Source organism: Hemiscyllium ocellatum, chromosome 19 (assembly GCF_020745735.1).
Source record: "Hemiscyllium ocellatum isolate sHemOce1 chromosome 19, sHemOce1.pat.X.cur, whole genome shotgun sequence".
NCBI classification, from domain to species: Eukaryota; Metazoa; Chordata; class Chondrichthyes; order Orectolobiformes; family Hemiscylliidae; genus Hemiscyllium; species Hemiscyllium ocellatum.
The window spans coordinates 5994518-6014464 of record NC_083419.1 but is presented as its reverse complement, the minus strand read 5'-3'; the positions used below and the strand labels follow the sequence as shown (position 1 = coordinate 6014464).

The window sequence follows — 19947 nt, the reverse complement described above, 5'->3', positions numbered from 1 at the left end:
TGGTGAGGCCACACCTGGAGTACTTTGTGCAGTTTTGGTCCCCTTACTTAAGAAAGGATGTACCGGCACTTGAGGGGGTGCAAAGAAGGTTCACCACGTTGATTCTGGAGTTGAGGGGCTTGGCTTAAGAGGAGAGACTGAGTCGACTGGATTACATTCATTGGCATTTAGAAAAATGATGGGGAATCTTACAGAAACTTATAAAATTATGAAGGGAATAGATAAGATAGATGTGGAGAGGATGTTTCCACTGGTAGGTGAAACTAGGTCAAGAGGGCATAACCTCAACATTAAGGGAAGTAGATTTCGGACTGAATTGAGAAGGAACCTCTTCACTCAGAGGGTTGTGAATCAATGGACTTCCCTGCTCAGTGAAGTAGTTGGCACTATTTCAATAAATATTTTTAAAGGTAAGACAGTTTTTTTCCGGACATTGAAGGAATTAAGGGATACGGTGAGAGGGTGGGTAAGTGGAGCTGAGTCCGTGAAAAGATCAGACATGATCTTATTGAATGGCGGAGCAGGCTGGAAGGGCCAGATGGCTGACTCCTGCTCCTAGTTCTTATGCTCTTATGTTCTCAACAGTTAATAGATACAGATTCTTTAAACAGATTCTTGGTGTTTAAGGGATGAAAGATGATCGGGGATATGCGGGAATGTAGAGTTGAGGTTAAAAATTTGATCAGCCATGATCTTATTGAATGGGAGAGCAGGCTCGAAGGGCTGAGTGGCCTCCTTTTATTCCTTCATTGTATGTTCACAGGAGGGAAGCATTGTACCCATCAAGACAGCTCGTTGAGAAAGCTCTACAATTCAATTAACTGTTTTTGCATTTCCCTGCAATTTCCTTTTCAAGCATTATCTAATTCCTTAATTTATCTGCTTCAATCACTCTTCCTAGGTCTGCTTTCCAAATTGTTACAATTAGCTCCTTGATCTGTCTTAGGGCTTTTTAAAACATGATTTTTTTTTTGAGCACCAGTGACCTGTGTTCGATTCAAGCCTTGGACGACGACCTATGTGGAGTTTGCACATTTGACCCCTGTCCACGTGGGTTTCCTCTGGATGCTCCCACAATCCAAAGATGTGCAGGCTAGGGTGGATTGGCCATAGTATTCAGGGATGTACAGTTAGGGTGGATTGGGCATGCTAACTTGCCCATAGTATCCAGGGATGTGCAGGTTAAGGTGGATTGGGCATGCTAACTTGCCCATAGTATCCAGGAATATGTAGGTTAGGGTGGATTGGGCATGCTAACTTGCCCATAGTATCCAGGGATGTGCAGGTTAGGGTGGATTGGACATGCTAACTTGCCCATAGTATCCAGGGATATGCAGCGTCACTGGAATAGGGTGCTTCCACACTGTAGGGGTTCTCTGATTAAGCCAGATGCTCTCATTCAGAGATTTGTAAAAATATTCTAAGAGCCTCACCAAAGTTTGTGAATGTGTAGAAAGCAGCCTTACACATTCTGTCAATGATTTTTTTCTCTCATGAATTGGTAAACTTGCTCTTGTGTTACAACCATTCACTGCAGTATTCAGCTTCACCACTCATCTAGGCTCATGAGAGCAACGGTACAACACCTAGCCAATCATCAATCTGATGTCCACCACCTGCAACAACTTCCACATAAATAATAAACATTTTTCTTTCATGGTGGAGCTAATTTCATACCAAAGGAGCTTGATCAATTCTTGATCTGTATCTTGACTGTCAATTCAAGAAGCAGTCATTTCATCTGTCACCAAACACATTCGGTGCTCAGTTCAGCTGACAGAATTTTCCCATCACGTCATACAATTATACATTCAGAGTCTACTTCAGGACATGAGCATGTAATCTAGGCTGATATTGGCCTGGGGGTATCCTGTATTATAGGAGAAACAAGGATTACGGGGACAGCAGCAAGGAGCTAAACACAAGGTTTTCTTGAGGGAGCAGAACAAACTTATTACCTGTTAAACCCAAGAGAAATAATGTACACACCATGTAGAGCATACAGTCACTTCGACCCTCACGTTTGCACACATAAAGTTAAAGGTGATTGTATCCAGTACAAAGGGAAATTAAAGAATATATAGTTTAGAAACATGAAACAGAGGTTTACTGCTTTCTTGGCTGTAGTCAGCATTAGAAAATGTTACAATTATTTTAAAGTTCTCAGCTCATTGATGGTCTTTCTTTCTGGTTGTTTCCCTAGGAACCTGGCCACATTCTTTGAGTAAGAGAGAGAGAGAAATAGAGAAGTCAGCTTTTCTTTTAGTAAGCTTTTGAAGCTCTCAGAACCTCCTTTGAAATACAGGTTCCAGTGTGCTTTTTTGATTGTTCCTCTGTGACAGCCACAATGTTAGTGGCTTCACATTCATTAAAGAGTCCTTGATTCCATAATCTATACAAACACTGAAACCTGTTATGAGATATCCCTCTTCACACACCTGACAATCCATTTGTTACCTTATTTTCACCTTGAAGTGTGCTTTATATTTTAAACAGTTTGCTTTGTCCCAATTCAACTTGCTAGATTTAATCAGTGGAATGTTTTGAGAACCATATCTTCAAAAGTGCCGGAGTAGAGACTTGTGACTCCTTCCCATCTCCTTTGATGATAAAATTATATGTGAGGCTTGCACTCTCCCATTCAACAATAAATTCACTCTGTAAGTGAGACTAAGTCCAAGGGAGTAATGACTGTAGTATTACTCAACACCCTAAGGGAATGTATGCATGATAATTCTCAAGTTTTAGTAGAGTCATAGAGATTTACAGCACGGAAACAGATCCTTAAGTCCAACCCATCCATGCCGATCAGATATCCCAACCCAAATTAGGCCCATCTGACAGCACTTGGCCCATACCCCTCCAAACCCTTTCTATTCATATACCCATCCAGATGCCTTTTAAATGTTGCAATTGTACTAGCCTCCACCACATCCTCTGGCAGCCCATTCCACTCACGCACCACCCTCTGCATGAAAATGTTGCCTCATGTCTCTTTCATATCTTTCTCCTCTCACCCTAAACCTATGCCCTCTAGTTCTGGACTCTCCCACCCTAGGGAAAAGACTTTGTCTATTTACCCTATCCATGCCCCTCATGATTTTATAAACCTCCAAAAGGTCACCCCTCAGTCTCCGATGCTCCAGGGAAAACAGCCCCAGCCTGTTCAGCCTCTTCCTGTAGCTCAAATCTTACAACCTTGGCAACATCCTTGTAAATCTTTTCTGAACCCTTTGAAGTTTTGCAATATCTTTCCAATAGGAAGGAGACCAGAGTTGCATGCAAAATTCCAAAAGTGGCCAAACCAATGTTCTGTACAGCCACATAAGACAATATTGTTTTGAATACTTTATCAGCTTTAATTCAATGCAAGAATAACTTGCTTCCACTTTTAGCTGTTATGGAGAATTAGAACTATAGAATTTTACAGTGCAGAACAAAGCCATTTGGCCCATCGTGTCTGTACTGGCTCACAAAAGAGCTACCCAGCTAGTCCCACTCTCCAAATTTATCAAGACTTGAAGATTATCATTGATGTATTCTGGAAGAATGTTAATGCAAAAAGGTTCACAATTCTATGTCAAATTTATCTGATGAACAGAGTATCCTTTCTTTAGCCAAATCCATGTCCTAACAATTACTCTTAAAAGAAAAATTGTGAACTAACAGAAGTTTCAGTGGGATACAATGCAATGTATATTCCTATTAGAGCTTCACAGCAATTTAAAAGCTACGAGTCAAAATACAAAATTAAAAATTTTTGATCTATTTGTTTCATGCATGCAAAAAAAAATTCCCTGAAAAGTTTAGGTTTAGGTGGGTTGTTTTTATCACTGAGATTATTGATCATCTTTTTCCTACTGAATAGATTTACTGCCATCTTTTAAAAAAAAAGTTTGAGTATGGTCACAGAATTTGTTTTACAAACAGAATAAAATATTTTGGCTTCCTACACATTGCGAGCAGTCCATCCAGTGTCTTCTTATGCCACAGTGTGCCAGCTCAGATGTGACACATCTTATTGGCAGCTCCGGCTGATATGATGTATCTGCTTGTCCTCTCAACGTACAGATTGCTCAAGGCAGTTCATTCTCTAGACTTTCCCTGTCTCTCACTTGGGCAATTTTCCAAGCTTTAGAAAATACATTCCCCTGATAATAAAACTAAGACTGGAAACATGGCTTATGAAAGAAGAAATCACATCATTTTCCCAGTGTTGTTGCTGATGATACATGATATTGGTGTGTTTTTACCTAAATCTCCTGTTCTCTTGGGCTGTCTACATATTGTGGTCATGGAGGAATGCAGGTTCTCTCCTGGTCTCTGCTGATAATTGTCATTAGAGAAAATACTTTCCCTTCCCCCTGTCTTCCTTCCTCCATGAGGCTTCTCATACCAATGGAGTTGGGATTAAGATTTCAGTAGCACAAGTCAATATATCCAATATATCCTTGCTCCAAACATTGCTTAACCAGTTGACTTCATGAAATATGGAAACAATGTGGCTTAGAAGGTGAGGTCACTAACAATTATCACTCAATTTTTTTTTGATTCTTCATGTTCAAAGTCTATTTGCGGGTCAGTTATTGGGACATAGGATCATAGGGTAATAGAGTCATAGAGATGTCCAGCAGAGAAACAGACCATTTGGCCCAACTCGTTCATGCTGGCGAGATATCCTAACCTAATCAAGTCCCATTTGCCAGCACTTTGCCCATATCCCTCTAAACCTTTCCTATTCATATACCCACCTAGATGCCTTTGAAATGTTGTGATTGTATCAGCCTCCACCAGTTCCTCTGGCAGCTCATTCCATACATGCACCACCCTCTATGTGAAAATGTTGTCCCTTAGGTCCCTCTCAAATCTTTCCCTTTTCACCTTTAATCTATGCCCTCTAGTTCTGGACTCCCCCACCCTAAGGAAAAGATCTTGTCTATTTACCCTACACATGGCCATCATGATTTTATAAACTTCTGTAAGGTTATCCCTCAGCCTCAGATGTTCCAGGGAAAACAACCCCAGCCTATTCAGCCTCTCCCTACAGCTCAAACCCTCCAACACTGGCAACATCGTTGTAAATCTTTTCTGAATCCTTTCAAGTTTCACAACATCCTTCCGGTAGTAGTATGACACTATGATATAAATTCTGTGTCCTATGATCCTGCTCCACTAGCTACCTGACGAAGGAGCAGCGCTGTGAAAGCTGGTGCTTCCAAATAAAACTGTTGGACTATAACCTGGTGTTGTCTGATTGTTAACTTTGTCCACCCTAGTCCAACACCAGCTGATCCACATCACGGTTTCCAATAGGAGGGAGAATTCTCAATATAAACTTCCAGTAAGTCTTCACACACTTGTTCCTCAGTCAACAATTTAGTATCTTTCTCTTAACTAAATAAATGGATTACTAGTCCAGTGATGGTAATGCTATGACACTATCTTCCCCTCCATCCTGTCACCAAATACGGTGCCAATAATGGAATAGAACAACATGTGGCACTGCACAGGTATGTTTCAAAGTGAAATGATGTTGAGGTGCTGGTGTTTTACTGGGGTGGACAAAGTTAAAAATTACACAGCACCAAGTTATAGTCCTCCAAAAGCTAGTACTTCCAAATAGACCTGTTGGACTATAACCTTGTGTTGCGTGATTTTTAGCAAAGCATGAAAATATGAGATCAAATCAGGATATACAGGGGAGGTTTGGTGGTGGTATTCAGGATGTTAATGTCACTGAATTCCTCATCAAGCACCTCAGGTTGATATTATTAGACATGGGTTTGAATCTCTCCATGATAGATGGTCAAATTCAATAAAGTGAGATCCATTGTCATAAAAACCCATTTGGTTCGATAATGTCTTTTGGAGAAGGTAATTCAGACCCTGTCGGAGCCTGCTTGGGACCAGCAACAGTGTGGTTGACTCATATTTGCCCTCTGTATCATTAATGATGGGCAAAAACATGACCATGCCATGACACTGACATCTTGAAGAAGGATATCTTGTCCAGATGACTGCAAGCTTGGTCAAAGAGAAAGGTTTTAAAAAGCATTGTACAGAAGGAATGACAAATAGAGAATTGAAAGGTTTAGGAAAGAAATTCCAGATCCTTGACTGAAGTAATTAAAAGTGTGACCACCAATGGTAAAGCGATTAAAATCAGACATGCAAGAGACCAGAGTTAGAGGAGAGCTGATATATTACAGGGCTGTGGGGCTGGGAGAGATTAAAAAAAAGAGGGAAAGACAAAGCTATACAGGGACTTGAAAATAGGAATAAGAATTTAAAATAACACCATGGTTTAAATGGAAGCCAGAGGTGAAAGGTAAACAAGATTTCATTTTTAGAAGTAAGAATGCGGTTTGTTGAGTTTTGTCTGTGGCTGACAGAATGTGGAAGGACAGCTGTGAGTATACTGGAGTAGTCAAGCCCTGACATAACAAAGGCATGGATGGTGGCTTCAGCAGCAGAGGAGTTAAAGTAGGGCAGAAGCAGGTGATATTATAAGGTACAAATAAGTGGACTTGGTGTTGAACAGTAATAGGGCCAGATGTACATTTTGGAATCACATACAACCCTAAGGTTATGAGCAGCTGAGTGCAGCCTCAGAATATTACAAAGGATTTGAATGCCAGTGGCTAGGCAACAGCGTTTGTAACAGGGATGGAAGAAATGACTTCAGTCTTCCCAATATTTAATTGGAATAAGTTCCTACTCAGCCACCACAGGATGTCAGGCAAGCAATTGATCATTTCAAGGCAGTGTGGGAGGAGAGAGATTATAGATCTCGGTGTTTTTCATTCTGTGAAAAATCAGATAATTTTGCTGAAGCGAACCATGTAACTGAGAAATCATTGAAGGAATCAGATTTGGAAGACATCAAAGACGATAGTGCAGGCACAGCAAGAGAAGCATTTGGTTAAAGTCAGAGGGACAAAGATGGAAATGGGTCATTAAAATTTCACTCAACATGACAATAGTGGAGAGGAATTGGTGGAAGCATGAGTTGTGTGGACAACCTGCAGAAACTCCAACATCTCTCTTCCATTTTCTAGCTTATGGAAAATCCCAACTTGAATGTACCTATTCAGAGCCAGATCCTCTCGAGTAATAGCTTCACATCTTACCCTATAAGACCATAAGACATAGGAGCAGAAATTCGGCCATTCAGCCCATCCAGTCTGATCTGCCATTCAATCACAGCTGATACATTTTTCAACCCCATTCTCCCGCTTTCTCCCCGTAACCCTTAATTCCCTTGATACTCAAGAACCTATCTATCTCAGTTTTAAATATACTCAATGATCTGGCCTTCACAGCTTTCTGTGGCAATGAGTTCCATAGATTCCCCACTCTCTGGCTGAAGAAGTTTCTCCTTATATCCATCCTAAAAGGTCTTCCCTTTACTCTCAGACTGTGCCCTTGGGTCCTAGTCTGTCCTACCAATGGAAACATCTTCACGCCTCCCACTCTGTCCAGGTCACTCGGTATGCTGTATGTTTCAGTTAGATCCCCCCCCCCCCACCCCATCCTTCTAAACATCATCAAGTATAGACCCAAAGTACTCAAATGTTCCTCATATGTTAAGCTTTTCATTCCTGGGACCACACTTGTGAACCTTCTATGAACCTGCTCCAGGGCCAGTCCATCCTTCCTGAGATATGGGGCCCAAAATTGCACACAATATTCCAAATGTGTGACCGGAGCCTTGTAGAACCTCAGAAGTATATCCCTACTTTTATGTTCAAGTCCTCTCAAAATAAATGCCATCATTGCATTTGCCTTCCTAACTGACTCAACCTGCAAGTTTACCTTGAGAGAATCTTGGACTAGAACTCCCTAGTCTCTTGGCTTTTCAGACTTCTGAATTTTCTCCCCATTTGGAAAATAGTCCCTGCCTCTATTCTTCCGACCAAAGTGCATGACCTCACACTTTCCCACATTGTACTTCATCTGCCACTTCTTTGCCCAATCTCCTAACCTGCCCAAATCCTTCTGCAGTCTCTCCGCCTCGTCAATGCTACCTGTCCCTCTACCTATCTTTGTATTGTCTGCAAACCTAACCAGAATGCCCTCAGTTCCTTCATCTACATTATTAATGTATAAAGTGAAATGTTGTGGTCCCAACACTGAGCCTTGCGGAACACCACTTGTTACTGGCTGCCATCCTGAGAAGGACCCTTTTATCCCCACTCTCTGCTTTCTGCCAGACAGCCAAGCTCTATCCATGCTGGCACCTTGCCTATAATCTTACTCAGGAACCTCCTGTACGACACCTTGTCAAAGCCCTTCTTGAAGTCCAGGTAGATAACATTCATTGGTTCTCCTTGGTCTAACCTGCTCATTACTTCTTCAAAGAATTGCAGACAATTTCTCAGGCATGACCTCCCCTCAATGAAACCATGCTGACTTTGTCCTATTTTACCATAATCTCCCAAGTATTCAGAAATCTCATCCTTCACAATGGATTCCAGGATCTTACCCACGACCGAGGTTAGGCTAATGAGTCTGCAATTTTCCACTTTTGCCTTGCTCTTTTGAAACAGAGGTGTCATGTTAGCGATTTTCCAGTCCTCTGGGAACCTTCTTGATTCTAGCAATTCTTGGAAGATCACTACTAACACCTCCACTATCTCTTCAAATATCTCCCTTCGAGCTCCGCCTGAAAAGTCCTCGTAGCTCCATTCTTCATCACCCTTCTCTGCTTTCACAACCACTTCCTGTTTCTTGGCAAGTTTGCACCTGTATGTTAACCACATTCAACTCTATCTGCTTAGCATCTGCCTGAGCCTTTCCATTGCCATAATGCTATCAGTCTACTTAGCAATATTCAGTCTTTGATAAGCCACTATTTCCTTCAGCTAACCACTGAGATGCCTGAAGCTATTGTTTTTGGCTTCCAATACAAATTCCGTTGTTCCTGTTCACTGTGTGACAGGCTCTTTGTGAAACCAATGTTGTATTTGACCATGTAATTTCACCAGATTCATCCCTGGGCTGGTTGAAGTCAGATATGATATTGAGGAGAATGGACTTTGTTCTCTGGAGGTTCAAAGAATAAGAATAATCGCATCAAAGCTTCTACAGTTCTTACGTGGGGTGGATCTAGATAGACTGTCTCCCCTGGGAAGACGGGAAAAGGTGTCAGAATACGGGGCAGGCGATTGAAGTCAGAGATGAGGAGGAATTTCTTCGCTGAGAGGCTGTGGTGTCTTTGGACTTCTCAGGGTTGTGGAAGCTCAGTTTTTGAGCATGTTCAAGACAGCAATTGACAGATTTCTGGATATTAACAACATCAAGAGATATCGGGATAGAGCAGGAAACTGTCATTGAGTTAGGTGGTCCTCTATACTGTATGTGAATGGCAGAGCAGACTCAATGGGCAGATTCTACCTTCCTGAGCCATGCTTTTAACACGGGGGACTTGGTTAGCTCAGTTAGCTGGACTGCTGGGTTATGAAAGTTGAATGATGCGAATACTCTAGTTTCAATTCCTACGATGATCCTGCCTTCTCAGCCTCACCTCTTGCCTGAGGTGACTCTTAAGTTAAACTCACCAGCAGTTATCTTATGAAAGAGCAACACTGCGGTGACTTTACCTGACCCTTTTTAACTCCATATCATTGATATTTGTTTTGATATTTTTATTGCATTTGCCTCAGCTTAATCTGCTGACAACTAAAACAACGACTTGCCAACTGCAGCCTTGACTATTCAAATGCTGTCCTAATACTCTCCAATTACCCTCCATAGGAAACTACAACAGATCCAAAACTTAACTTGCGGTATCCTTTCATGCAACAAGTTTTATTTGCCCATCACCTCTGTATTCTTTGACAATGACAAAAAGTGTGGTGCTGGAAAAGCACAGCCAGTCAGGCACATCCGAAGAGCAGGAGAGTTGACATTTCAAGCATAAGCTCTTCATCAGGAATGTGGGGTCAGGAATTCCTGATGAAGAGCTTATGCTCAAAACGTCAACTGTCCTGCTCCTCGGACGCTGCCTGACTGGCTGTGCTTTCCCGTGCCATATTTTTTAGTGGATCTCCAGTATCTATAGTCCTCACTTTCTCCTATTCTTTGATAATGTTGACTTGATTTCTGATCCCCAGTATCTCTGTCAACACATCAATTAAATCTAGATCCATGAATAGCCCCGGTCCTTTGTATCTTGTCTATTAGTCCCCCTGCTGTGACTAACCTCCTCACCCCTTCTGTTTTCTTCCTCAAAACCCATTTCTTTGACAACATTTTGAGTCACGCAAGCTATTCCTTCCTTTTTTTGTCTGAGCAATATTCCTTATACCTACAACAAATTTCGAGATGTTTCTGCATTGTCGATCCAATTTCTTTTCCTCTTATATTCTTGTTAGATTTTGGATAAAAAGGGAATTATGGGTGATTGGTATAGTGCAGGAGAAGTATATTAGAGGTAGAAAACTCAGTCACGATCATATCTAACGACAGACCAAGTATGAAGGGTAAAATGGACAACTGCTGACTCAAAACTAATGTTCCTATATAAATGCAAATTAAAGTGATGTAGAAGACCTAGAAAAAGCTGTTCTAACATTAAGTTTTCAGATATAAATGTAGAAAGGAATATTAGGTGTAAATGAATAATATAAAAGCATTGTCAAAAGTACCTCTAGGAACAGCAAAGCTTTTCTTTTTTAAAAAAAAATCAGATTGGCAAACAAAATCATTGCTATAAAGTCCGCATTCAGATCTAGTGCATTTTATCATTTTTCCCAGTACGTTTCTACTCTTGCATATTGCAAGTGTTTCGAACTTTGAATCTGAGTAAATAAAATTAATACAAAATTATAGAATTAGGGTAAATAGATTTCTTTTGACTTAATTGACACAAGCAGAAAGTAAACCTTGATCTTCTAACACAGTACAAGGTGATGTGGTTAAGGAAGGTTTGCAGTGTCAGGTGAATTGCTGCTCCCCTTTGAGCCACTGGTCATATACCACTGAATAGCCATTGAAATGATATGAGACATTCATTGAATTATACTTCAATCAAATGTGTTTATCATGTTATGACAGCAAATCATAGATTGTACATTCTTTTATGAGTCTGTCAGCTTGTCTGTGAGTGCTGTATGACAAATTGGACAAGTGAAAGAGTTTCATAAGAAATGATGTCACACATGCATTCAAAAATGCATTTGTAATCATGCTCTAAGGAAGATAAATGAAAGGAGCAGATAAAATATTGACAGTGAGTGTTTTGCACTTGTACAGTTTTACCCTTGTGATTTATTTTCTTTTATTAAAAAATTGAAAAACGTATATTAAACAATTATAAGTTATCTTGAAAGTGGCACTTTTAAAATATGCTTTTCAATTTTGGATGTGCATTGAAATGAGACAGTATAATGTGCAGTGAGCATTAATGCTCTCCCTTAAATAATGCTGCTTTTAACAAGGACAGTATAGTTCCTGACTTGTTTGCTGTTCTTTTGCCTTGCCTTTTATAGCCTAATATTTTCCAGGCTGGCATTGCAATAATCTCCATTAGCTTTGGCTATATTTCCTGATGAAACATTGTGGATTGTCCTGGAAAGATTTCACTTGCTGCAATTTTCAAAGATTATTGTCCAAAGCGTCTGATTCTGACTCAGGATCAGCCATATTCATAGGAGAGCCCTGTGGAGCTTGGGAATTTTCCATCGGAATTTCAAACTTCCTGGGTAATTCTCACAAAGGTCCATGCATCAGACTTCAACAGAGTCCCAACACACAGCTTCAGTCATACATCTGGTTTCTTATCATCTTAATAATTGGAAGATTTCACTCTAGACTTTTAAAAAGTACATCATTGACATTCAGCAACACTGAAGGAATGGCAATATATTTCCAAGTCAGGATGGTGCGTGATTTGGAGGGAAACTTGCAGGGGTTGGTTTTCCTATGTGTCTGCTGCCCTTGTCCTTCCAGATGGAAGTGGTTGTGGGTTTGGAAGGTGCTTTCTAAAGATGTTTGGTGAATTGCTGCAGTTTATCTCATAGACCACTGCTACTACTGAGCAATGGTACTGGATGGACTTGATGTTTGTGGATGTGGTGCCAATCAAACAGGGTTGCTTTGTTCTAGATGGTGACGAGCTTCTTGAGTTGTTGGAGCTGCTCCCATCAAGGCAGAGTAGTGAATATTTCATCACATTCCTGACTTGTGCCTTGTAGATAATGAACAGGCTTTGGGGAGTAAGGAGGTAAGTTACTTGTTGCAAGATTCTTCGTCATAGAGATGTATAGCATGGAAGCGGACCCTTCGGTCCAACCTGTCCATGCCGACCAGATATCCCAACCAAATCTAGTCCCACCTGCCAGCAGCCAGCCCATATCCCTCCAAACCCTTCCTATTCATTTAAATAATATGCTGCTCCTCTATTCTTCCTGCTGAAGTCCATCACCTTACATTATATTTCATCTGCCAAGTTGTTGGCTATTTGTGTAACTTGTCTAAATCCCTCTGTTCTTGTAGCTAGAGTATTTATATAGCTAGTTTAGTTGGGTTTCTGTTCAGTGGCAACACCCCAGTGTTTTGATAGTGAGGGATTTAGTGATGGCAACACCATTGAATGTCAATTAGCGATGGTTAGATTGTTTTTTTTCTTGGAGATGGTCAATGCTTGGCATTTGTATGGTGCAAATGTCAGCTCAAGCCTGGATTTTATCCAGATCTTGTTGCATTTGGAGACGGCTGCATCAGTATCTGAGAAATCTTCTGTTAGTATTAAAATATTTCTGTTATTACCTGGACATTTATGAAGATATTTAACTTCAAGGTTACCAATCGGCTCCAGAGGCAACTTCCCTAGATATTTAATTATTTCCAGCTTAAGAACTGTGAAGCTAAGTTGTTAGAAATACCTTTTTGTAATAACATTAAGTGTAAAATACCTAAAATACAAGATGAGTTGTAAGCCGATCAAACTGGGCAGGAGGAGTGAAAATCAAAGCAACACATTTGTTTCTGGTGTTAAGAAAACACCTGTGTTAAAATAAGCAGCAATGACACCTTCCTAATTAAAGCAACAATCTCATTAATTTGTGCAAACTTGGGGATCTACCACAAAAATAAGAGTGCAATGCTGCTGCTGATTGATTTAGGTTGTATGCTCTAGATAGGCAATTCAGTAAAACTTGCTAAATGCCCAGCTAAGACTCTGTAAGGAAAGTGTACAGCATCTGGGAGCATGGTCTGGATTTTGAAAGGGTGGCTAATGTGATTCAAAATGTGGCCTGACTTGCTGCACTCACCTGGAAACGTGCTGCAAATGCCATGATGTTTGCTCCTGTGGGGGCTGTATATGTGAGATGTAGTCAGACCTACTCCTGACTGAGGTAGGGCTGTTTGAGAGGTCTGTCTTGCTTCTCTGGGATTTGGGCCCAGTTGTTTAAGTGCTTGACAACCTAATCCTCATTTCTCACCCCATCATCCTCCCATCCGAGCCACATCCATGATGACTCATGTAGTGAGTAGTGACCCCAAATATAATCCATGCAATCCTATACCTGCTGGCAGAGGCAATGTATTATCACTAGGCTATTAATCATGAGACCTGAGTTCAAATCCTGCTATGGCGGAACTTGGATTCAATAGTACTTCTAAAAATCTGGAATTAAGTGTCTAGTGATGACTAAGTGTCTAGAACCTACCTGGTTCACTGACATCATTCAGGAAGGGAAACTGTCATCCTTTCCTTGTCCCGCCTACATATGACGCCAGACCATGTGGTTTGTACATAACTGCCCTTGGGATAATTAGATTAGATTAGATTAGATTACTTACAGTGTGGAAACAGGCCCTTCGGCCCAACAAGTCCACACCGACCCACAGAAGCGCAACCCACCCATATCCCTACATTTACCCCTTACCTAACACTACGGGCAATTTAGCATGGCCAATTCACCTGACCCGCACATCTTTGGACTGTGGGAGGAAACCGGAGCACCCAGAGGAAACCCACGCAGACACAGGGAGAACGTGCAAACTCCGCACAGTCAGTCGCCTGAGTCGGGAATTGAACCCGGGTCTCAGGCGCTGTGAGGCAGCAGTGCTAACCACTGTGCCACCATGCCGCCCACAAATTAGGCTTGGGCAATAAATGCTGCTGACCCAGCAACATCCTCATCCTGTGAATGAATATAGAAAAAAAGCCCTCTCCATGATTCCTTACAGTGGAATGCCAAATTTATGAATAATTCAGGCCCTTCATATCCTCAATGCCAACTTATGCCTCACAAGCCATCATATTGTGTCCTTTTATTGTCCATGCCAGCTCAATCACTTTTGCCCCGACTGACTTCAGGGGTTACATTCAAATAAAATAAAAGAAAAAGTTCAAATATCTATTACAGCCATTATAACAAACAAAACTCCCATTCATGAGAGTCCATTCAAAACATTTAAATGCCCTCAAGTACTTAATTCATTATATTTTTAAAAATTAATAATCCTTTAATAATCTCAGCTAGTCCCTTAATAATCTTGTTGAACTGTCAATCTCCAACTCAGATAAATTGTAGAAATCAACTAAGCTTTAATTGTAATATTAGATCATTACTCCAAGAGGATAACTATGAAAAACTGTTATAATTGCTGGATCGGGTTTTCTTTTTATCCCTCAATGACACAGGCAGCCTTTTTCCCATTCTGAAGCTGGGGTTTTAAATAACTTAACTATTTGACAATTTTACACTCCTCATTAACACTTTTCCCCATGCTCCTCCACCCCACAAACTGTCTAAAACAGCTGGTTAGAAGTGATGGTACAGTTGTACGATATTAAAATTCAAGAAGGAAGACATCAAACCAATGTGTTTGACTGAACAAATTATTAATTATGAAAACTCATTGTTTATTAAAATCATTTGGGATTTTCATGACTTGATTCCACGTAGGTGCCAACGTGCATGCTTAATTGTTTGAATTGTAATTTTAGGTTTGTAATTTAATTAGAAAGCTAATTCCATGTCCTTACATACGCAAATGCCTTAATGGATGAATCAATCTGTTGTTTGTTGTGAGATTAATTTCCAGAAATGTCAAGCTAAAAATTGTTTGATGTCTTCACCAGCATTCTGTGAGGACGGCTGCAAGAATGGAGGCACTTGCATCGCTCCCAAGTTTTGCGCATGTCCCCAGGGATTCACAGGGCGACTTTGCGAAACAGGTAAGCACAGGTGCTGCTTATGCAGTAATTCCAAGATGTTCTATGTATTGCCACAGAAGTGCTTTTACTCCAAAGAATTAAATGATAAACAAAAAAAACCCAAAGAACAGCAGATGCTGGAAATCAGAAACACAAACGGAAACTGCTTGAAACATTCATCAGGTCTGGCAGCACCAATGGAGAGAAAGCAGAGTTAATGTTTCAGGTACAGTGACCCTTCTTCAGAACTGAAGGTAGCTAGGAAAAGGTTGGTATGACTGCAAAAGATGGTGTGGGGAAGGGGGAAGGAGTAAACGATAGGTGGAGATGGAGCTCAGACAGAGAGAAAAACAGCTGAGCAGACAACGGAATGGGTAATGGTCAGCCTGCGGGAAGCAACAGCCATTAATGGGAACAATTTGTGGCTGAAACTTGGTTGTTTGTGGTAGCTGCCCATATGATGACAAGGCCTGGTATGTGGCAGTTGGGGTAAGGACGTGGGAGAAGATATTCAGGCCCTAAAGTTATTGAACTTGAAATTGAATCTAGAAGACTGTAGACTTCCCAAGTAAAAAATGAGGTGCTGTTCTTCCAGGTTGCACTGAGCTTCACTGGAGCACTGCAGCGTTCCTGAGACAGAAATATTGGTCAGGGAACAGGGTGGGATGTTAAAATGGCAAGAAACTGGAAGCGGGCAGTTGCAAGTGGTGTACATGTCCCACCTCTCCAAGTTTGCATGTTATATATTCCTACAGAATTGAAAAGTGTGGCGCTGGAAAAGCACAGCAGGTCAGGCAGCATCCGAAGAGCAGGAGAGTCAACGTTTTGGACATAAGCCCATCATTAGGACTGTGGAGGGAGGGGAAGGGGGCTGAGAGATAAATAGGATGGTGGGGGGTTGGGGTGGGGGGAGGTAGCTGGGAAGGTGATAGGTAGATGGAGGTGGAGGATGATGGTGATGGTTTGGAGGAGAGGGTGGAGTGGATAGGTGGGAAGGAAGATTGTCAGGTAGGATAGTTCACGAGGGCAGTGCTGAGGCGGAGGGTTGGACCTGGGATAAGGTGGGGGGGAAGGAAGATGAGGAAACTGGTGAAATCCACAATGATGCTATGTGGTTGGAGGGTCCCAAGGTAGGAAATGAGGTGTTCTTCCTCCAAGCAACGGGTAGCTTGAATTTGGCGGTGGAGGATGCCCAGGACATCCATGTCCTTGGTGGAGTGGGAAGGGGAGTTGAAGTGGTCAGCCACAGGGCAGTAGGGCTGTTTGTTGCCTGTGTCCCAGGGATGTTCCCTGAAACATTCCGTGAGTTGGTGTTCTGTCTGCCCGATGTAGAGGAGACCACATCGAGAGCAACGGACGCAGTAGATGAGGTGGGTGGAGGTGCAGGAAAATCCCTGCCGGATATGGAAGGATCCTTTGGGGCCTTAGACGGGGGTGAGGGGGGGGAGGTATGGGTGCAGGTTTTCTCTAATATATATTCCCACATTAAATCTTGACCACCTGGTGTCCATTTTATGCTATACTTCTGCTACCTTTAAATTCAGCATGTATGTAAATATGGTTACGGTCAATCGAACCATAGTAACTCAAATCAGCAACTCAACAGTCAGAATGATTTTGCCTGAATGGTGGTGAGAGATTTCAACGCTCAAAATTAATTTTAATCGTACTAATCTGTTTACCACCTCCTTAATATAATGGACTCCATCAATTTGACCATGCACTGGCGTGTACCTGTGACCAACTGTACCACTTTATTAAGCTGCCAGTTCTGAGGTAATCTGAGTGCAATTCCCCTGAAATTTATATTTTGGCCATGTTGGTCTTGCAGGAATTATTAAATGACTAGCCCACTCTATCCACTGACAGTTTCCCCGAGGCGAAACCTGCTTAGAGATTCTCGTCATGTAGCCTGACATGGATTTGGATTTCTGCTGTCCTGATCTGCACTGCGGTCAATAGGTGATAGTCTTAAATTCACCAAGACGTAAATCCCTTTAGGTTACTCAGACTTCACTCTTTTTTTGGTAAAGCTCTGATGAAAAGCCACCGAAAATGAACTTCGGTGGCTGTAATATGAACAGGGATTTCGGGATTCTGCCGCTCAACGCAGTACAAAGAAGTCAGCAGCCACAGAAAACCGTTGGCAAGGTTGATAAGAGTTTTATTTGGGATATATGGTCATTACTGCCCGTGAGAATCCCACAGTCAGCTGGAGAGAAATCAACATTCATAATGCTTAAATGCTTCTAATGGTCGAACAAAATTCTATTGCATCTTTTATCACGTTGAAAATAAACTACCAGTTAATTCCACTGTAAATGCTAAATGTTCTCAGGAACAGTGTAAAACTAATTATGAACCTCTGATAAGTAAACCCCAGTGACAGATGATGATAATAAAAACTGCACTAATGTAGCAAAGCATTGATTACAAGAAAAAATGCATGCAGAAACATCATTTATTTGCTTATTTTCTTCTCTAAAACTTCCACCAATTACATTTTAATTTAAATTGTAACAGGGCAATATTAAATAAAGAAAGCAGAGTTTTCCTTTGCAATTCAGGCTAGGACCAGGTATTGATAATCGCACAATTTCTACTTAAGAAGTGAGTCTTTTAATCACTACACGGAGAATCAGCACAACATTGGGCCCAGATTTATCTGAATAAGATTGCTTAGTCAGATTCAGTTCATTCAAAATCTTTTGCAGCATTAATGCAGTACAAACATTCTTCCTGCCATTTTAAAAGAAAATTCTCCTTTCAAACTGCATGTAATCTGAGGAGGAGACCTGTCCCCAAATATTTGTCAGTGACATCACCTGCTTCAATATGTTGCAAACCTAACTCATGACAATGTAGGTTTAATTTCCCACTTCAACCCCAGTGCCCATGCTCAATGTCCCTGGTACAAGACACAAACAACGAACAGGAGGAGGCCGCTCGGCCCTTCGAGCTTGCTCTGCCATTCAAAAAGACCATGGCTGATCTGATTTAACCTCAAATCTACATTCCTGCTTGTCCTTTGATAATACTTCATCCATTTGCAGAATTAAGAATCTATCTAACTCTGCCTTAAAAATATTTAAAGATTCCGCATCCATTGCTTTTGAGGAAAGGAATTCAAAGCTTATAAAATTATGGGGGGTATAGGTAGAGTTAGGGGAATTTCAAGAAACGGAGGCACATTTTTAAGGTGAGAGGAGAGGGATTTAAAAAAGACATGAGGGTCAAATTTCCTTGACACAGAGGGTGGTTTGCATGTGAAATGAACTTGTGGAGGAAGTGGTGGATGTGGGTACAGTTACAATGTATAAAAGACAGTTGGATAAGTCCATGAATAGGAAAGGTTTGGAGGGATATGGGCCAGGAGCAGGCAGATGGGACTAGTTTAGTTTGGGATTATGGTCAGCATGGACTGGTTAGACTGAAGGATCTGTTTCTGTGCTGTATGACTCTATGACTCACAATCCTCTAAGGGAAAAATATAACCCCTATTGTAAACTGTGATCGCAAGTTCTCAATTCTCCTACAAGAGAAAATATTCTTTCAGCATCCACCCAGTCAAGTCCACTCAGAATCTTCTACATTTTAATTAAGTCATCCTAAACTCTTCTAAACTCCACAGGCCTACCCCGTCTAGCCTTCCCTGAGAAAGCAATCTGCACATTCCAGAGATTAGTCTAGTAACAAAAACAAAGGATGCTGGAGGATCTCAGCAGATCTGGCAGTATCCGTGGAGAGAAATCAGAGTTAACATCCTGTGGGCCCTTCTTCAGAACTGATTGTAGCTTGGAAGGGGTTGGTATACAGAGGAACCTCAATTATCTGGCATTTGATTCACCGAACTTCGGATCATCTGAATCAGATCGCAAGGTCCCGATGGTGGCTAACTATGTTATCCGGCATTGATTATCCAGCATTTGATTAACCAAACAAAATATGTTTCGCCTGTGTCCTTTGGATAATTGAGTTTCCTCTGCATATGCTGAAGAGGGGGTGTGAAGAGGAGGAGGAGTAAATGATAGGTAGAGATGGAGCCCAGAGAGAGAAAGAATAGCAATTGGACAGACCAAGGAATGGATGCTAATAGGGACTATCAGTAGCTGATAATGGGTTATTTGTGTTGGCAGCCTGTGTGATGACCAGGCCTGCTGTGTGGGGTTGGAGTAAGGACATGAGAGGAGGTTCTCAGGCCCTGAAATAGTTGAACTCAGTGTTGATTCTAGAAGGCTGTAGAGTTCCCAAGCAGAAACTGAGGTGCTGTTCTTCCAGTGTGCACTGAACTTCACTGGAGCACTGCAGCAAGCCTGAGACAGAGATGTTGGCCAGGAAACAGGGAAGTTTACTTTAAATGTGGTAAAAGATTACTGCAAAAGTCATAAAATTTTGTTGAAATATTAGACATTTAGGGATTATGAATGTTGAGTTTTCTCGCAAAACAAAGCTTTTCACTATGCCTCGGTACACGTGACAATAAATTCAATTCAATATTCAGTTCTCAGCTGACTTTGGGATTCCCATCAGTGGTAATAACCACACATTCCAGTAATGACATTTCATCAGAACCTAGTCTCATAAACCTTCCCTGAACCGCTTCCAATGCATTAACATCCTTCTGTAAGTATGATGACCAGTCGTGTACATAGTACTCTGGTCTCCCCTACCCCAGAATGAATCAGCTGATGTTTATCTTTGATACTGACCATGCTAAATTAATACGGTAGATCAAAGATTTGAATTTGGGTCTACCATTCATTATTGCATATAAT

The 19947-nt window shown here is 41.3% G+C and overlaps 1 protein-coding gene across 1 annotated transcript in view; it reads left to right on the top strand.

Moving 5' to 3' along the window:
* The window catches only part of LOC132824618 (protein kinase C-binding protein NELL2-like), a 345067-nt gene that overhangs the window by 226183 nt on the left and 98937 nt on the right, over nucleotides 1-19947 (top strand). The window contains exon 15 of the mRNA XM_060839217.1: nucleotides 15098-15193. Within this exon, the coding sequence (XP_060695200.1) occupies nucleotides 15098-15193 (96 nt within the window). The remainder of the gene's footprint in view (nucleotides 1-15097; nucleotides 15194-19947) is intronic.